At 46.2% G+C, this 20,655-nt stretch overlaps 1 protein-coding gene across 2 annotated transcripts in view; it reads left to right on the top strand.

Annotated features, from left to right (window-relative positions):
* CCT1 (chaperonin containing TCP1 subunit 1) overlaps window positions 1-20,655 on the top strand; it is an 88,419-nt gene that overhangs the window by 10,333 nt on the left and 57,431 nt on the right. For both annotated transcript variants that reach the window (XM_065434625.2, XM_065434627.2), the window contains exons 4-6: window positions 2,812-2,909; window positions 3,314-3,424; window positions 11,172-11,353. In XM_065434625.2, the coding sequence (XP_065290697.2) occupies window positions 2,812-2,909; window positions 3,314-3,424; window positions 11,172-11,353 (391 nt within the window). The remainder of the gene's footprint in view (window positions 1-2,811; window positions 2,910-3,313; window positions 3,425-11,171; window positions 11,354-20,655) is intronic.

Here is a 20,655-nt window from a genome sequence, read left to right as displayed (position 1 = left end):
AGTTCACATTCCAAAACCTGTCAAAATTAATCTAGAGCCTTCCATTATTGCAAACCTTGTACATACAGTAGATTTCGCACTCAAAAGGACAAAGAATTAAGACCTGCCTTTCTAACCTAACCACAAGGAACCATGAGCCTAAGGATTCTGTCCATCAGCGGCTATAGATGGTAGACTTTTCCGCACAACTGCAACGCCTTGCTTGTACTGAAAGCACGAACATCAGAATTTTTTTCAATAGGAAAAAAAAAATGCCATGAAAATTTACAAAACGTATGTGTGCATCCAATATTGAAGCTTCTGCTTCAGTTTGCTTCTTGTCTCAGGCACTGCCGCTAAAGCATCAGGGAAAGTCTTCTTGAATGACATACTAGTAATGTCAGAAACGTTTTGTGAAAGTGCATTGTATATTAAGAGGGGGCATGAGGTCGCGGGACTAAATAAACATAGGGCTACCCACAAAAAAAAATGAGGCAGCAATAAGGGAATTTCATTCTCTGGAATGTTTTAAACAAGTTTATCCTTGCACATTTGCTTAAATATTCGTTCTCGTTGCAGAGCATGGCACTACTGCTTAAGCTGGACTTCAGAATTTTTATGCAAAGAAATGTGCAGCTGGTAATTACTCCAAAAGTTCGATTTGCACCCTCGAAAGCCATGGCCCTGGGTCTACGGCATTTACAAGTTTAGTCTGCCTTGGCTGCTCCAAAAGCTGCTTACTCTGAAGAGACACGGACCTATCACAGCTCTTATGCAAAGAAATGTGCAGCTGGTAATTACTCCAAAAGTTCGATTTGCACCCTCAAAAGCCATGGCCCTGGGTCTACGGCATTTACAAGTTTAGTCTGCCTTGGCTGCTCCAAAAGCTGCTTACTCTGAAGAGACACGGACCTATCACAGCTCTGGAATTATAACTCTCACCTTGTTTTATCAGTAATTGAGTAGAATGCATTACGGGAAAGCATAGATTCCCTGTCAGATTTTTCTTCTTTTAAAACACCACTATTGGCATGTTTTACTCAATTGGAAACAGTGTAATCGTGTAATTGCAGTTTGTGTTGCGTGTTTGATATAATTTTCATTTAGCTTTAGAGCACAGCTCTTAGGCGGCCATCCCGCGGTGAGCATCAGTGTAAATGAGCCAACGAGCACAGCGAAGGATAAAATACGCAAGGAGAAAAATGGGGGAGGAGGGTATGGCGAAAGTGTGAGAAGGAAAGCATAGTGCGGTGGCGATGGCTGCAAGATGGCACCATAGTAGCACACGTCGTTTGGGATGTCTGTCTGCAGCGGCGGCTGTGAATCGTGCCCACACGTCACCCACACATTGGCTCACGATCTCCCGATTAGCGACAGTTGCACCACATTGCGCTTCGTTTGCAATGTGCTCCATAAGTAAATTACAATGTGTGCCGCATGAGAAAGATTGTCCACGCCAGCCAATATATTGCGAAATAAAAACATGTATAAAGCTTGGCTCAAATTTCATATTAGAGAGTATCATAATCACCAGTGAATTTCTCCCCTCCGATCTCGTTGCTCTTGTTTACAAGGTGAGACAAGTACCTTTCTGTGTCTAATGTCCTTTGTCTTGCTGCAATAATTACTTGTTCTTCTGCCTATTTGCGCTTGTGTAAATTTTTTGTACTTGCTGTAACCACTGATGCTTCGATTGAATGCCTCCTGGGCTCACAGCGCACTTGGGTAAATAAACACAATTTGTGCTCCCTCTAAAGCTGTGCCACATGTGCCTAAAAGACGACACTCGACCTAAAGTTCCCCAATGAGATTTTTTTTGGGCAGACCTGCCAGGCATGTAAATTTAATTACATTTGACATGTTGATGCCAATTGCAGGATCTGAAGTGAGCAATTGTAGAGTACTAATGTGAAAAGAATGTGTTGTGGGGTGTGCTGTGCGCAGCCATCATCATCATGGTGGTGGTGCTTGGGGAGCTGCATGCCGCTGCACTTGAAGCCCAAACACAACTCGGTGAAGGTCCCTGCTCCCTGTTCAATTGCCTGATGTTGTTTCCGAAAGCCTCAGCTGGCTGTCGGGCTCAGAAGCCATGGTCCCGAGTCCACGGCATTTACAAGTTTAGTCTTCCTTCTTGAATAGGCAGAGTAAATGTCACTAAACGTCACGTCACTATGGTGCCATTAGCTTCAGTTGGTTGTCTTTTAAAGCATTGCGACCGACCACAGCAACTTTGTCCATTGCGTGTTAAATACAAAGCCTGGAAGCAAAATGGCACATGCCATGTCATACTTGTTGCGATGCCAACCTGAAGAAGCTTGCCGAGTACAACTCCTGACACAAGTGTTGTAGTTGAAAGTTGTGTATGAATTATTTTTGGGTGGATAAAAGCTGTTTCAAAGGCTTCAAGTTACACTGCAGTGAGCAAGCACTGGCATAGAGCGTATGCATTTCTTAGTCAAATGAGTTCTGGTGACTGCATTATATAGCGACTGACATAGGTTTATCTTTGTGGGATCACGCAAGGCTCTAAAATTTGAGCCATTACAAAGAATATTTTCTGGGCCCCTGTGGCATGGGTATTAGTTTTTGACAGTTAGTGAAATGTGAGTGCTCAGAAACAATTCAATAAATGAATGTTGTCTGCTGTGGTTAATCCTGCCTTGTCCTTGCAGGAAAAGTTTCATGCTGCAACTGTGAGGGGCAGGTTGTTGTGGCAAAAGTTTCTGTGGGCCTTGGCTGTAATGATGGCTTGCATTCACTGTGCAAGGGTTTTGTAGTTGAATATAACAATTTCCATTGGTATTTCATTTTTGTGGTATTTTACCGCACCAGGTTCTGATTGCTGCAGAGTTGCTGAAAAATGCAGATGAGCTTGTCAAGTGTAAAATCCACCCGACATCCATCATCAGTGGCTACCGCCTGGCTTGCAAGTGAGTAAAGCTGTGTGAAGTCTGCTTTAAAACGGACGTCTGAAAACTTGGGGGGAAACACTGCTCTTTGAGAGTGGTATTTTGCAGCATTGAAAAAAATAAAAACATATATACTAGCTGCTCAAGAGTGCATGGAGCGTCATTATACCAATATTTGCCATATAGAAATTGCCTGGGAAGTACCTGTGTTTTAATCTGCTAGAGAAAACTGCATGCACCCTCTGTTACCCCTTTGTTAGTGTGAAACTTTAAGGAAGTATTTTAGGCTTGCACACATTATTGTTACCTGTAAGAAGCTTAGTTAGATATTGTGTGCAGTGCACATCGGGGTGGCTGCTGTTGTGGTTTTTACATTGGACCAAGCATCTCACATGGTGTGATGTGCCGTTCTCATGATCCCTCAGAGAGGCTTGCCGGTACATCCAGGAGCACCTTACCACGTCAGTTGAAGAACTGGGCCACGAGAGTGTGGTGAATGCTGCCAAGACAGCCATGTCCTCCAAGCTCATTGGGCCGTATCCTTGCTTGCAGTGTGGTGGGCCACACCCGTGGGTCCAGCACGATAATCAAAATGCATCGCTACAATGACGAGCATAAATTTACACACTAAACATTGATAACTTTCAACACAGAGTCCTTGTAGATAAGATGCACCACTTATTACGGAGATTATCGGCTACAGTGTAGAAATATAGCACAAAAGTAATGCTGCAAGCATTTTAAACGTTCACTCAGCAGGAACCCCCCTGTCACTGATTGACGGGGCACTCATTAATGTGGAAAGTTGGGCGAATTGGTGAAGGCTGATTTCGGGAGCAGCGAAGCGCGTGTCTCTCCGCTTTGTCCTGGTCAGCGTGCTGCTTCACCCACATGGGGCATTGATGTGTGACTCCTCGCTTTTGAATCAATCAAGCTAGTCATTGCATGTAAAATTGGTATTACTCTTGTCAAGATGATTTCCAGGTACATTGGCTCTTGTGAATTGCCTGGTCTTGCACATCCTCTGTCTCTGCTTCCAGGCCCTTGCCTCAGCCTGCCCCCAATGATTACAAGAGTAGTGGCCTGAACCTCTTCTATGAGGAAAACCTGTTCATGCTACATCAATGAGGGGGCACGCATGTCTTGCTTGAAGGGCTTCTTGGTTAATAGTGTGAGGAATATTCTTGTGGGCCTGTTGTTTTGCTGGCTTTATTTCTGAGAATGTCACTTGGCCTTCTGCTGGAACTTACTTAAGCCTAACATGTAGAGCATGAACAGTACGTACTCCGCAGGAACCACAGTAAAACCTTGTTAAACCGTACCCGCTTAGTTTCATTTTAAAAGTAGTAAAGTCAAATCCCCGACTCAGTGGTCATTGCACATAATGCGTTTTGTGTATGCATAAACCATACCAGCTTATTGCATATATATTGGTTAAAGCGTAATGTTTCCACTTTTCATCGCGAAATTGCGGTGGTACGTCATCCCAGCAGAACGAGCATCAAAGATCGGAACGGCCTCGAAGCAGAAATGCAGAGGGCGCTTGGAAGGGTGAAGCCACATCAACATCAGCATCATTTCGGCCCCGTGCCAGAGTTGGAGTGTTGTAATCCAGGTTGTGGTGTCATGCAAGCTAAAACAAAAACCGGGTGTTCAGCGTAGAAGAAAAATTGGACATCGTTTGTGCTGTCAAGCATGGCACGAAGAAGTCGGTGCTGGCACGTGAGAGGGATCTACTTGACTATGGTGTGTGGCATTTGGAATGCGAAGAAGTTGGCAATGCTGCTGTGACCATGAAAATACGTCGGCTACGAGCTTTGGCTTTTCGAGGCTTGACTTTTCGCCATTGCTGCCCCTGTTATTGATGAAGAGTTGCCTAACGACAAGGATGAGGATGACAATGAAAGCGACAGCGCGGGCGATTCAGGCCTGACAGTGGCAGATGCTGCGCGTTACGTCAGCCTTATGCGGGTGTTTGTCGAGAAGAGGGGGCTGGTAGAAAAGCTAGCTCGTAGCTTGAGTGAATTTGCGGCCGCCGTCGTCGCTACTAGCCCACTGTGGCATCAAATGAAAATAACAGACTTGCGTGAAGTGAGTAAATACAGTGAAACCTCGTGAAACCGTAGTTGGCCGGAGCTCGGAAGAAGTACGTACTAAATGGTCATACTGTTTAACCGAATTAGCATGAGATCGCCCACTTACCTGTCGAAAACGGAACTCGAGAGAGTGCAATGAAAGGGGAAAAAACATGCAGTAGTTAGTCACTTCGCGCGACTAAAGTGTTATTTTCGTTTGATTTCGCCACGACCTAGCACGACGACAGCGGCCTCAAGCTTACTGAAGCTGCGTGCCAGCTTTTCAGCCAGCCCTCTCTTCTCGGCAAACACTGGCATGGCAGATTCCTTGTTGGTGTTACGCATTCTCCGCGCACGCGCGCAGTAGTGCTGCAGAAGTCTCAGGGCGCCTTTTTAATTGCCGAGTGCTGTTCTCCTCGCGACGATTGCATTCCTGAGGCTGACGTAATGCGCAGCTTCTGCCACTGTCAGGCCCAAATCGCCCGTGCTGTCGCTTTCCGTGCCGTCATCACTGTCGCTAGTTGACACTTCGGCAACAACAGAGGCAACGATGGCGAAAAGTCAAACCTCGTAGCCGTCATCCCTTCGCAGACTCAGCAGCATGTTTGCGCGACGAAAAGTGGGAACACTGCGTTCTAACCAATGCGTACGCAATAAGTTGGTACGGTTTATGCGGATACAAAACACATTGTGTTCAATCGCCGCTGAGTCGGGGATTTGACTGGTCTTACTGTACTGCATGTTTTCTGCCCTTTCATCGCACTCTCTCTTAGTTCGGTTTTTGACAAGTGGCCGATCTCATGCTATTTCGGTTAAGCAGTACTACCGTTTAGTGCGTACTTTTTCCGAGTTCGGCCAACTATGGTTTAAAAGGTTTAATACCCCTGTCACACGGGCACCCGCGAACTCCGTTGAGCATGAAACTCCCTAATGGAGATTGACGGCAATGGAGTTGCGGCAGTGCTACACGGCACAGCGCGAGTTTTCGATGGGCGCCGCACGGGGTACAAACGGCGCTGCTGCGCTTACTTCCGTGTGCAACTGTTCACATATACGGTCGCCGTTAAAGTAATCTATGTGCATTTTTTTAACGCAGTATGTAATAATATAAAATCACAGCGAGAATCTTTGCGGTACGTTTCCGCAAGACTTTTGTTTTCCAAGCATAGCGAAGTTGCAAGCGATGCTGGCCACACTGCGCTCTTACTTTCGTGCGTGGGCAGAGCGGGTCACATTGTTACAGTGTACTAGAACAGCGGATTCTAGTACACTGTAACGTTGTTGGGCCGGTGCGCTTCGAGTTGTGATTCCGCTGTGAAATCGCACGTGTCTGTGTGTTCGCGGTGCGCCGCGATCGCTCATGGTGCGTGTCACCCGGAGAATTTTACCCGTACGGCTTGAACGATACGTGCGGCTCCCGTGCATATAAAAACAAGCAAAATGGCGGAACGACGTGTTCCGATGCAGCGTGGCGAAGTATTAGGGTAGAGAGTACAGGTGCTGATGCCCTTAAAAACAAATTAAAACTTCCATTATGTGGCATATATTCCAAGGCAAAAAAAATAATGCTATAATTTGTAAATGAACCACTTACGACGATTTTACTAGCGTGGTTTTCTGCTGAACTGTAGCTGTCTGGGAACGAGAGTACTCCATCCAACCGTAATGGTCATTGCTGAACTCCCTTCGCCCAAAATCTCCATTTAACTTCCTTGGCGCAAGGGAAACCGTGTGACACGGAGCGCAACTCCATTGGCGTAAAGACGGAGTTCAATGGAGTTCGCAGGTGCCCGTGTGACAGGGGTATTACTGTATTGAAATGTCAGCCTTTAAATTGTCCACTGGCACTTGTCCCAGTTTGATCAGTTTTATAAAATGTCGCATAGTGCAGCAAGTATCTTGGTTTTCCTACATTCGCTTCAGTTCTTATATCGCTGAGCAGGCGGAGTTCCATTTGCGCTCCTGCCTTGCTGCACTGATGACCGCTGACGAAAGCTCGGTGCCGGCGACTGAAAAACACAAGCAGACATTCAGAAAGTGAAGTGTTTGCACTGTCTCACCCCAAAAGCTAATTGGAAAATTAAACCTTTTGTCCTTTCTTTCTTTTTGAGACAAAAGGCAGATGGAACTGGTGCATACAGTAGCCTTTGGATGCCATGCACAGATCCCACAGAAGATAATTTTTTTACTGAAGTTAAACGGGCTGAATTGGTCAATCACTTTCAGGGAAACACTTTGCACGATGTGGCATCTGGTGCAATGCCTCGCCAGAGCATTGGGTGTCTGTCCGCTGGTTTAGCCAATTGGAATCCACTGAAAGAAAAAGACACACTAGGAAAAACTCAAGTGCACTCTCTGGTTGCTTGGGTAAATACTCTGCATTGGATTAGTACTTCTTTCAGCAATGCCAGCCATGCATTTTATTGAAATGTCAAAATACTTACCTCATTGGATAGCAGGCTCACACTGTAACAGCTTACTAAGGTCAGAGATTTCAGTATCAAGGAGAATAAAAGGAAGAATAAGCGAATATAATTGGCTGGCTGTGTACATTTGCGTTCCCTTTAAGATGCACGAGGGGTGATCAAAAAGTTTTGCACCTCACATATCAGAAAAACTGCCATACCTTGAAAAAAAAAATTATTTTTCAACGTATGGTAATCTCCCTTCACACTAATGCACTTCTCCCATTTTCCTGGAAGGCTTTTGGTACATTGCAAAAAACTTTCTTCCTGGTTGCCAAGCCACTCCTCTGTGGCAGTTTGAAGCGATTTCAAGTCGTCAAACTACGTTCCCTTGAGGGAAACAAATAAAAGTCGCTCGGGATCAGGTTGGGGCTGTAGGGTGGGTGGTCCAGTTGTTTGAAACCACACTCATGAATGGCAGCCTGGGCAACACGAGACCTTTGTCCGTTGTCGTGACCGTAGTCACCTCTCGGAGGACACCTCTCGTTACTAATCCTCGGCGTTTTTCCATCATGGCATTATGCAGTTTTCGAAGAACATTGGTGTAGTATTCGCCTGTAACTGTCCTACTGTTTTCAAGATACAGTGGAACCCCGTTCATACGTTTTTCACCGGACCGGGGGAAGTAAACGTAACAGCCGGGAAAACGCAACAGTGAGGAAAGCTCCGAAAATGAATGAAAAAAGTGCAGCTTCAACTATAGACAATTTATTTCCACAGAGTGCGCTTTGAACTTAAAAAAAGTCTAGAATGGTGGCTTGCCGTTTCTTTCGCTCGCTAGAAATTGCCACACGTTTCTCAATAGCCTGGAAGGCCGCATTGCTGTCAGCGTCGCTGTGAGGCGCGTCGTACCTGCAGAGGAGGTCCAGAGCCGTGACGGCTTCTCCAAAGCTAGGATTTGGCAACTCCCCGGCTCCTTGTCGTCACCGCGCCACGGCAATGGCAACGGACGAAGGAATATCCGCGGGAAATTTTGCCCTCTTTGGCGTAATCATGCTAACGTGCTAACAATTGTTTAGTGTTGCTGCGGAGCGCGCGCGTCCGAGCAGCCCGGTTGCGCGCGGCGCGGCGTGGTTTCGCAAAAAATGTAAACAAGACAGGAGAGCTGGCCCGATAGACGGAGCAACGCCATGAGCAACGCCAACTTCCGGCTTCACTTTAGCTTCACAAAGAGTGACGTCAGGGCCTCTCCCGAGTTTCCTTCCTCCATGAGTCGACCCGTCCAAAAACCATGTGGTGACCGTAATCACAGTGATGATAGTGAGAGCATTTTTCACGAATGGCCACTTAGTGGCGGCTTCTCGAACTGGCGTGCGGCTTCTTGCAGCCAGTTCCATAGCCAAGTCCGGCCAAAACTTGTCAAAAGCCAAAATGGCGGTTGGAGCGCGTTGCCTACTTTAGCCCAGGCGGGTTCGGGGCGCTACGTTGCGACGTATCATGCGGGAACGTTTTCACAGCTACTACGTAACAGCGGGGTTCCTTATACGTTGGATCCTATGGAAGCTATGCCGGGACCGGATGAAAACGACTTAGCAGCCGGGAAAATGCAGCAGTGAGGAACGTAACAGCGGGGTTCTACTGTACTCAATGAGCAGGATCCCCTTTGCGTCCCAAAAAAAGTGTTGCCGTCACTTTCCTCCCAGAGCGTTGGGTTTTGAATTTTTTTTAGGGAAGGGCACCTCGAGTGCCTCCACTGCACAGACTGCTGTTTTGTTTCTGGGTCCGACTGATACAGCCACGCCTCATCCCCAGTCACAAGGCAGGAGAGAAAATCTTCTGGGTCGCTTGAATAGAGGTGCAAAAGTTCCCTTGTTGAATGTACACTGTGGTGTCGGTCTTGTGCTGAGAGGTTCCATGGCACCCATCATGCCAAACCTTCGACATACCCAAAACATTGTGGATGATAGTGAAAGCACTGCCGCAAGAAATGTTCAATTCTCCGGCAACAGGGACACCTTGATTCAGCGATTATTCATGATAAGGCTCTCTGCTGAGGCTTAATGGTTCAAATCGGTTGAAGTGGTCAGCCACCCTGACCTTGGGTCGTCTTCCATTAAACTCCTTGAACCACCAAGTCACTGTAGCATATGAAGGACATTCACTGCCATACACATTCGCCATCCTACTGTGGATTTCCTTGGCGGAGTTTCCTTTGCACAAAAATTCGATAACACTCCAGTACTCGAGCTTGAAATCTTGGAAGGACGCCATGTTTGACTGACTGATGCAGACCAAGTAACAAACTGGAAGGCTTGACATTCACACCTTGCTAGGCTGCAGAGATGATGTAAACAAAAGTAGAGAGATCATTGTCCATTTGGTTATAGCCAAGTTGCAAAACTTTTTGATCTCCTCTTGTATTTACGGCTACATTCCAGTTCATCAGTAGTACCAAGCCATTGCTAGCCCCAATTCTGAGCAGTCGAGGTGTAAGCAGTGGCTAGTGGTACAGTGCAGTCCACTTATGACGATATCAAAAAGATAAAAAAAATCCTATCGTTATAACCGATCATCGCTATATCTGGACTGCCATTTAAAAAAAATCTGCTGAACATACCTTCATAGCTCCGAAACCAAATTTGCCACTTACGATAAAAAAATTGATGTTGTAGATAGCAGGCTGTGAAAAATGAAATGTTTATTTATATCTCTAAACAGCGTGCCAAGCGTAAGGCGCGCAGAAGTTTCAGGTTCACAACTTCGCTTTCAGCGGTTGCGCGAACAGTGGCGGCTATAATTTAGCGTGCATGAAATCAATGAGCGACTCTATCGACTATGGTGCACTTTGCGTGAACGTTGGGGTCTGTGTTAAGGACGGGCCACTGTCAAACCTGTCGTCACTGCCACTGCTGTCGTCGCCTCCATCGCACAACGCCGTCATCTGTCGCAACAACCACCCCGTTGGAGAGTCTGCAGAACGAAGCAGCGCTATCTGCACTCCGGAACTCCTCCATCAAAGAACCACCTGTTTTATCGCCAGTAGCTACATGCTCCCAGAGTTTGGTAATGTCAGCGGCTGCTACCGTGTTGGTTTCACACATGGGGTATTTCGCCCTGGTGCACAAAGCGTGCCGTTTCTGTTGATCGGCATAGTCGCTGGTTCTAGCCTTCATGATCGTGGCAGTCGCAGTTTTCAGAATCGTCAACGGCAAGAGCTCGTACTTTGAGTCACACAGTATTTGCAGCTTCGTCTCAAGCGACACAGCTTTTCGCTTTGTCGGTGCAGCGTACCTGCATCTGCTTCTGGGGCACATTTCTGCACTTGCTGAGAAAGAGAAGGAAATTACAGAAGGAGCGTGGGTGCGACCCGCTCCTCGCTCTTCTCTTTCTCTCTCTCTCTCTGGACGCTCGTCAGCGATGCGGACGCGAAGCAGCTTGCGCCATCATGTGACCTGTAGCACCAACTTTCCATGCTCACCGTGGTTTTCGCAATCGGCGCGCTGGCAGGACGCACTGCGCAGTAATGGCGGCAGATGCGAATTTGCGTAGGCAAACTTTTCACCCCGTCTTGGTTAAGAGGGGAACTTAGCAACGCAAATACAATGATTATTCTGCATGGAAAATGCCACCCAATAGGTAGAATTTCAATCGTTATATTTGATATGCAGTGAACAATATGTTGTTATGTTTTTTTTTTTTCTCATAGCCCTAACGCGTAAGTTGATACTCTTAAGTCGACTCATCGCTGTGGACTGCACTGTACTTGCAGCACAGTCGTGTACTTCCTTGACTATGTATCCCAGAGATTCGGACTTCTTTGCCAACATGGTTGTCGATGCGGCCAATGCCATCAAGGTGTCCGATGGCCGAGGAGGCTTCCGCTACCCCATTAAGGCTGTCAATGTGCTTAAGGCACATGGCCGTAGTGCTCGTGAGAGCATGCTTGTTCACGGCTATGCCTTGAACTGCACCATTGCATCCCAAGGTATGCTTTCTGGCTATAGGTAGCTTTTACAGTTAGACCTATATGAGTAACCCCTGTTCTTGCGGTGCCTACACAGTCGAATCTCGATAATTAAAGCCTGAAGGGACCCGAAAATTTGTTCGAATTAAAGGAAGCTAATTGAATGAAGGACTTGCCTGCAGTGGCGCATATGCACTGAGCTTACACATATGTGGGAATTCCAGAAGATTTATTCACATGTATTGACCAATTACGGTCAACGTCCGATTTTTCGGACTCGGGGGCCATGAGAACGTCACCGCATAACTCTGCTGTATTGGGGCAAAGCTGACTCTCGAGAACGCGCCGTACCTTCCGCGCTCCGAAACCATTGGCAAGGATTGCAAAAATGGAGTCTGTGCCATTGCTAACAGCGGCGAATTGTTTCAATGAAAAACACGGCACCGAACAGCAAGAAACTTGGTAGCAAATGTTGAAGTAGCTAGGCCTAGCATTGCTGCGGTGTGACTATGACTGCCAGTGCATCTGCTGGTCGGAAGCACTGCCGTGTGATTTGGCGTGCTGCTGAGAATGTTGTGAAAGCGCAGTATGTTTGAATTACCGGGCGTTTTCACCCAGTGGAATATAGTTGAAACCACTTATAACAATATTTAAGTGCCACGAAAATTCCTTTATTATAACCTATAATTGTTATAACCGGGTTGCAGGAAAAAGAATCAAAGTGGGAAGTGGCATAGCTACTCAGAGAAAACTAATGTCAAGGAGGCCAGTTCTCCTCCCCACCCCACCGCCTTCCTCCATCCAGCTTCTGATTGTGCTGACTCGTTTAAGGGGAGACACTGGTGTTTGATTTTTTTTTTGTCATATACGTACAAATGAAATTTTCAGGCAAGGTATACTTTAGCCTGCTAGAAGCATATATGCAATCAATTTATTTTAAGTAGTTTTTGAGATAATACTTTTTGAAAATCAATTTGCCCAACTTATCAATAATTTTACCACTGAATATCGGAGAAAAATTTATATGTACACATTCTAGAACACTCAGAGATCACAATTAGACCATCACTGTAATCTTGGCTCTATTGTTACAAAAGTTATTGCCATATCTAATGTGGTGGTTATGAAGCTCAAAATTCTTATCTGTTGCATTGCCCCATAAAACATTCTAGTATAAGGGATATCATATTTTATAAATTTTATTGTGTGTAGAAACTCATAAGCTTTCGAATGCAACTAGAATAATTGAAGTTGGACTATTACATCAAAAGATACTGTGGGCAACAGCCCGTGTCATAGGAGAAATGCAGCTTTTGAGAAAACGCCAAACGAAGTTCCAGGTCAGGACCTAGATTTATTCTTGCAATTACAGCAAGAAATTCAAGTCCACCTTGCACTAGAAGCCACCAGGCACATAATCACCATCGCTCTCTCTCATGCGCCTCTTATTTATGGCATGCATGAAGTTTTCTGCTCTGGCGTGCTTCTTGTCAGACGGCACTAGCCGGTGCTGGTCTTTTTCAGCCTGTATTCCCCTCTTTTTGGTGAGCTCCATCTGGTGCTTATGTCGTCGCAAATCGCAAATGGCACAGTTCACCACTAGTTTCATGGCCACTTCATATACCCAGTCGCCCTTTTACATGTTCAAAGGGCCATGGCAGAATTCGCATTTCGCGCACCAAAGCAGGCGATTTAGAGCCGCTAGGCTTAGAATCGTAAAGGCGTTCTTGCTCGCCGCCGCTTCCGGGGAATCTCCGATAAGTGACAGCTTTCGGCGGGTAGCTGATAACGAATACAGCTTCTGTCGTTCCTCCTCCGCGCGACGTTCAATTGCCACTTGTTCGGCTTCTGTGATGAGAAGCATGTCGATGCGTGTTGCTGGCCGCAGGCACCGCGTGCGCGGCCGTAGCTTTGGTTGCTGCTGTTCGCTCGCTGGCGCATGTCGCTGTGCTGGTTGCCGTCACTGCCGATTCATCCGACGCCACTTGGGTATCCGAGAACATCGCTTGCGTTTTTCCCGAAAGCATGAGGCGTCGCGGACTTCCGTCGACCGACAGCCATCGTCGCGTTGCCATAGTATAAAAAACCAACTTAAAGAAGGGAAACTGTACCTTTCGCAATGGTTCGAAAATAAGCAGCGGCAGCGCATGGAACTTACTTAGGTGGACGCCAGATGACGTAGCTCAATCCGGAAGCGGAAGTGCACTTTTTTCTTTTTTAAGAGTAAAATCCAATATGGCTGTTTTTTGCCGGTCGCGTACGCTGGCACGCGCCGTGCTTGCCCTGCTGGCTATGCCGCATGCCTCAATACCTTCGCTGCCGCGTAGCCAATGCGTTCTAATTGCCCAGAGCCTCTACTGACGCCCATACAAACAAGCCACAAGTGAGTGAACAGAACCTGCGACTTTATTGGCAGAAGACAAGCAGTGTACATTCTCGTGCAAGAGCAGAAATAAAATTTGCATGTCGAGATATGCTGGAATCATTAACGCAAGCTCGTAAACGACTCACCATCGTTGTCGCATGTGGTGGTCAGGTTAAAGAGCGACAACCAGCAGCGGAAACAGATTGGACAGAGTGTGCCACCTGTTTGCAGCGACAGTCGCCGTTAAAAATGCCCAAATTGCATTGCGAAGCAATCGGATGATGCAGGCATCTACTGCCGCAGCCTACACAGTGACATGGACTACCCCGGATTTCAGCCATTCACTCCTTTCCAACCTGCACGTTTCTTTTCTTTTGGGGGCCGCTAATCTGTGGCTCACACTTGGTGTCTCACATTGTCTCAATATGGACAAGTCGCTTTCGTGGGCATCGCCTTCATCAGCTACTTTTGCGGGCCTTTCCAACCATCTGGCTCTCAACTTCATACGCATCGGACTATGTAAGCGTTTATGCTGGTCTCCGTTCATGCCTAATTGCGGCCGAGAAAGGCCAGAGGCACAATTTGTCCATTGCTGCAGCAGGAAAGGGTGAACGGGGAGCACGAATCACGGTGAATTAAAATTGGGAGTCTATGTCGCTGTGCAGGCTGCAGGAGCGAATGCTTACTTCGAGAGACTGCTTCCCAGTGCAACTGACCAGGCTGCAATATTCGAAAAACATAACACTGCGCCCGTAACTAAGTGACATAACACCCGCCGTGGTTGCTCAGTGGCTATGGTGTTGGGCTGCTGAGCACGAGGTCGCGGGATTGAATCCCGGCCACGGCGGCCGCATTTCGATGGGGGCGAAATGCGAAAACACCCGTGTACTTAGATTTAGGTGCACGTTAAAGAACCCCAGGTGGTCGAAATTTCCGGAGCCCTCCACTACGGCGTGCCTCATAATCAGAAAGTGGTTTTGGCACGTAAAGCCCCATAATTTAATTAAGTGACATAACAGCAAAATTAAACAGCAATCAATCACCACATAAGGTTCAGACAATACATTATACATTGGCTACAAACCATATGGCAACAGTGAGAATTCACATACACAGGTCTCTTACGGTACATTCAGCTGCCTACCTACAGGCGTAATGCTTGCCTTCGTCACACGTGGTGGTCTAGTAACGAGTGACAACCAGCAGCAGAAACAGATTGGACAGAGTGTCCCACCTGTTTGCAGCGACAGTCGCTGTTAAAGATGAGCAACTTGCAGTGCGAAGCAATCAGGTGACGCAGGCATCTGCTGCCGCAGCCTACACAGCTACATGGACTACCCATCAGTTAAGCATTGACTCCTTTCCAACCTGCACGTTTCTTTTCTTTCGGAGGCCGCTAATGTGTGGCTCACACTTGGTGTCCCACATTGTCTCAATATGGACAAGTCGCTTTCGTAGGCATCACCTTCAGCAGCCATTATTGTGGGCCTTTCCACCCATACGGCTATCAACTTCATACACTGCGAACCATGTAAGCATATATGCTGGTCTCAGTTTTTAGCAAAATAACGCCGAGGTAGGCCACAAGCACAATTTGCCCATCGTTGCAACAGGAAAGAACGAACGGGGAGCACCAGTCACGGTGTGTGTATACTGGGAGTCTGTCGCTGTGCGGACTGCAGGAGCAAATGCCTACCTCGAGAGACTGCTTACCAATGCAATTGACCAGGCTCCCGCATCCGAGAAACATCACATGGCTACCACAACCAAGTGGGGCAGCAAAACCAGATTCTGCAATCAGTCACTTCAATGTAGCTTGCGCAAAGACGCAGGCTATCGAGGAAGAAGAGTAATCATCGAGAGTAGGAATATGGAAAATGAGAAAGCTTACATTCAAGAGAGAAACCACTCCGCTCTGCATGCTTTGAAGGCTTTAAACATCAAGAAAAGTAAAATGGTACATAGCACACGGTGTGTAGGTTAATGCAAGACAAATGCCGATGCTGCATCAGCTATTTCAGGAGAGGAATTGTGCATAGCAACATACACTAGAAATCACTGCTACAGATATGTTAGACTACTAGACAATGACTGGTATTAAGTATCAGCGAAGAATCGGTTGACCTTTATGTTTGAATGAGGATGAATGATCTCTAGCGAGAATGGGCAATGAAAAAGCTTGCATTTATAGAAGAAATATAACACTTGGCACAAATAGAATTGACATGGCCAGGAAGCTGATTAAGGGCAAACTGACGAAACTCTTTTGGCCAGCGTCGTCCGTGCTTGGTCAGAAGTTGCAGGTGCATCTGAAGATGAAGAATTTCTAGAAAGTCCTTTTTGAGTTAACTGGATGAGTCAGCTAAATGCCAGTGCTGGTGGAATGGTGGCTGAAGCTCTTTTCAGTCATGGCACAGTCCTCTGCAGACTTTATATCTCATCCATATCATTCTGCATGCACTTCTTTGTTCTTGGTGTAAAAGCCTTGCAAATTCGGCTCCAGCCCCTTCCTGTTGGCGCAGATAGGAGCTCCTGTGATGACCAAGATGTGCTTGGCATAGACTCTGTTGGGGCAGAACGGTGACACATGAGATAGAGCACAGATTAGGCAAACTCGTGTGTTTTCTTTTATGTTCGAACCAATTGTACTGAACCATAAATATGAACAAACATTCATATCTGCTGCAAACAGCAAGCCAATGCAGCATGTAACAAACATATTTATTTCTGAACCATGTGTTGTTTATCTTGTAGTAGTAGCCAACGTCCACACAATGACATTGTAGCAGGCAGCAGCTTCTGTTTAGTGCGTGGAGCGTGTTGCTTTATACTGGTGCCGTCCTCATTACTGCATGTCTGGAGCAGAAATTTTGACTGAATCAGAAATTGAAAAAGCACAACTTTGCAATATGAAATGTAAAAAGGTGTGACATATATACTGTAATGGTTTGCGACTACAGAACACATGCAAATGTACACTGTTTGTTCTAGAGTGCTAAAGCAACGTGTTAAATAAATATTGCTATTGTCCATAAAATTGACGTCTGCCTAACTACAATGCATGTCAACAGCTTAAGTATAATTAAGATCACAAATGAGAACATATGTGCGTTAATTTATACACTAGAAGAGATCACACCACTGGTTCCACAAGCAAATGCATGAAAGTCCTGAAGCTATTAGAACTGATGCATTATTTTTCTGCTCGAACGTGATGCACCGCTTCACTACTGCAAAAATAAATGCCCTACGGTAAACCAATCTGAACAGCAAGAACATTTGGAACCAACAAGTACGAAATATGGATGAATTATCATGCTTGCAACTGTTTAATACATTAAATTCTGTACTTTCACTTCATTTTACCAAAGGATTATTCGGTTTTGTGGACGAAAGAAGTTAGTTGCCGGCGGACTCGAAAAAAAGTTTAAAATGTATATTGATAAGGCTACTCAGTCACCTACGACCACGGCTACAATAAGTTGAAAAATGAGACGCGCGTTCCGATATCGGTCTTTCTTTCCTGGTTGTGTGTGTAGAACGACAGCCTCGCAAGTAAAGGTTTATTTAGGAAACGGCAACTGAGATCCTGACTGCCCATATGTAATGCAGGATCTAGTTCGTTAACTTGTGCCCGCCTGGAAGGTAATGAGACGGATATTATCTAACGAATCAAGCAGCGGTGTTAAATGACTCACCATTATTGCCGTTGTCAGCCACAGCAAAATCCTGCTCCTGTTTCGATGCAGACGTGTTCCAAATGGCTCACGATCGAAACCCAACTTCCGGGCTTAAATGTCCGCTTGCAAACACATAACTTCAACCCAAGTTAAATAACGCAAGACATCGAAGTGCAAGAAATTAGTTTTAGAAAGAAAGAAGCAACCAGTCTGAGTGCACGATTGAATAAATCCGTGCCGCCGTGCACTCGAAAATACTGGTAAAAATTTTAAATCCAGGCCAAAGGTCACATGAAAGATCGATGATGCTGAACGCTATTTGCGTTTATAATGACGAAGAAACAATAAACTTACTAACAAAGAGTGCAATATCTAATTAGCAATGATAATTTTGCCCTGTTTTTTATGTAACAAAAATGCTTCGGTAATTGCAAGAGAAAGGTTGTAAGATAAAATTGCACTTAATACGACGCCTCTACCGGGAAATGTTGGAACTAACGTAAGCATCTCGAAGGGATTCTACTACGCTGGTATTGTTAGCAGTGGCGCGCGTTCGATTTTTTCGTCCTCTGCGGCCATTTGTTGAACTTGAGAGTGTGCTACCCCTGGCGTTGCTACGGCGCACTAAACTGCGTGCAAACCACGTCTACATGGCGTCTCGCATCGGAGAAACGAAACTCCCGGTCGACCAATCAGAGATCAGGAACGAAAAAACCAGTCAAAAACACAAAGGACAAGAGAAGAAGTTCACGACACAACGACTGGACTATCAACTGTGGTTTATTAGAATCGGTGTAGTCCCAGCAAGGGCAGCAGAGCATGCGCAACCGCATCATCACTTATCACATAGCATGAAAAGGTTCCTTGTTCCTTCAGAAAAAAGGAATATGTATTGGCTCTAGTGTTGCCCCAGTGCTTTCCCAGATATTTTTAGCAAAATTTGACAGGAAACTTCAAGGCTTCCTTCTAAACAAGCGTGTGTGCAAAGTTTTTAGGTATGTGGACGATTTTTTAGTACTTTTAGAGCTTTTACCAAATGACACTATGCCCGCAGCAGTAGACGATGTATTGACTGCTTTTAAAGCTTCTTCACGCACTCTTAATTTCACTCATGAACTTCCTAGCAATCATTCCATCAGGTTCCTAGAACTGCAACTAACATTCTGTGACGACGGGCATTTGGGCTGGATGTTTTCACCTAGGGGCAAGAAAGCTCTTTTACCATTTGGATCTGCACATTAAAAGATTGTAAAAAGAGGGATTGCAATGAATTGTTTCCGCAATGCACTTGAAAGAAGCTGTCACCACGCCATTAGAAGTAGCTTTGACGCACAATCCCAACGTTTAGAAGCCGCAGGGTTCCCTCCGCCTCTTTTGAAAGCGGTGGCTGAATCGCTGCTTCAGAGGCTAAAGAAGGAACGTACGGAGCTGGTAGATGGTGGGGCTGTTGAACGTAAGAAACTTGAAGTTATGCCGTACGTACATAAAGTGAGCCACAGTATCAAGAAAGTTGCCGCCAAGCAGGGAGTAAGTGTTGTTTTCTGCCCCTTGTAAGCTTTCGGGTCTGTGTTCGCGCATTTCTCGAGGCAGGGCAAGGAACCATGTTTGCACAACGCAGCATGAAAATCGTTTCACGGCATGTGCTGCAGGGGTTGTTTATAAGTTCCCTCTCACGTGCGAAAGATTTTACATAGGCCAAACCGGTCGATGTATTAATGACCGCCTGCGTGAGCACCACTCCTCCCTGGGGTCAGATAACGGTGCAAACTTGCCTCGCCATTGCAACGAGTGTGGTTGTTATTCATTGTTTAGCAATGTGATGATTCTTGGTAGGGGCAAGGGCAAAGAAGAGCGTGAAATCTTGGAAGCGTACTTCATCAGTTTATTAGGTGATGACTGCGTTAGTACAACCTCGGTGCGCTTACAAGAAAAAGAATTTGAATTTCTATGTCGGTCCCGATAGAAACGGTGCTGTCTTTTCATGCTATGTGATAAGTGATGATGCGGTTGCGCATGCTCTGCTGCCCTTGCTGGGACTACACCGATTCTAATAAACCACAGTTGATAGTCCAGTCGTTGTGTCGTGAACTTCTTCTCTTGTCCTTTGTGTTTTTGACTGGTTTTTTCGTTCAAGTATGTACCAACTGGCCCAGATTTCAAACCTTCTGCAGAGATCAGGATTTACCCCACGTGGTACAAAGGCGCCAATGCTGTGCAAGTATTCCCCTTTTTTCGAGAGCGTGTACCTTCATAGTAGCCAGACTTTGTGGTCTTTTTCCACTGAAAACGGAATGTAGAAGAATCCAGCTTTCGAATGATTCCAAAATGGCCGCGCTGCAGGTAACGGTTGGCGTAGACGAAGGCATTGAATTTGCCTCTTTTCGAGGGGCGTTTGCGAGCGAAAGTGGTGATGAAGCTTACTTCAGAGTGCAATAACAACATAAGTACGCGTCAGAACGTGTTATTATTGCAGCAATAGCTTCTCTAGGACGTCTAGGTTGCGAAAAAAATTTTTACAAAAAGTCGGTTTTTTAGATTTTTTTGGGCCAGAAGACCCGTGTCTCCCCGTAAAGGGTCCCTCACTAGGCCCTGTAGCAAATTTTTGTTATACGCTGGAAGTTCTGCTCTAGGGAGCGTTCTGCCACAAAAATTTTTCGAATCGGCTCATTAATAGCCGAGATAGAAATATTTCAGGGTTGCAAACCCATGATTTCAGGAAGCAAGCTTCACTGCAAGCATAAATGCTCTCTCCACTGCCCCGTTTAGCCTCTGCAAACGAAATTCCTTCCTTCCATTCTCTCATACCGGTCCCCGAGGATCACGTGACACATACGTCACAATCCCGCCTTCGTTTTTTTTTATGCTTTTTGCGGCACCGCATGCTTCCGTTGACGGCGTCACATGCGAGCTGGCGAGATTGTTGAGCACACGATATTGCGCGTTCCGCCCGACGACACCCGACTAGTGGTATAAGTCTGTGCTACACACATACTGAGGCAGACACAAGCGGGTCACAGAGCATGATCCCACGCTGGAACACGGTAGACAGTGACATTGTTTCGGTGTCTGCGCTTGCGACTGCATGGCATAGGAACAAGCAGATGAAACTTAAGTACCGTAAAAACCGGAATATAGGTCGAACGTTTTTTCAAAAAACCATTGCGAGAAGTCGACCCTCGTCTTATATACCGGACATTGGTGGAAAAACTGCGGAAGTCTTGCAACAATGGGCGGATGAAGTAAAGAGCCGCCATCGCCATCAGCAGCAGCGCGGCATG

The sequence above is a fragment of the Dermacentor albipictus genome, chromosome 5, assembly GCF_038994185.2.
Source record: "Dermacentor albipictus isolate Rhodes 1998 colony chromosome 5, USDA_Dalb.pri_finalv2, whole genome shotgun sequence".
Taxonomy (NCBI): Eukaryota; Metazoa; Arthropoda; class Arachnida; order Ixodida; family Ixodidae; genus Dermacentor; species Dermacentor albipictus.
The sequence above is the reverse complement of the archived record's forward strand: the minus strand, read 5'-3'. Positions and strand labels throughout refer to the sequence as shown.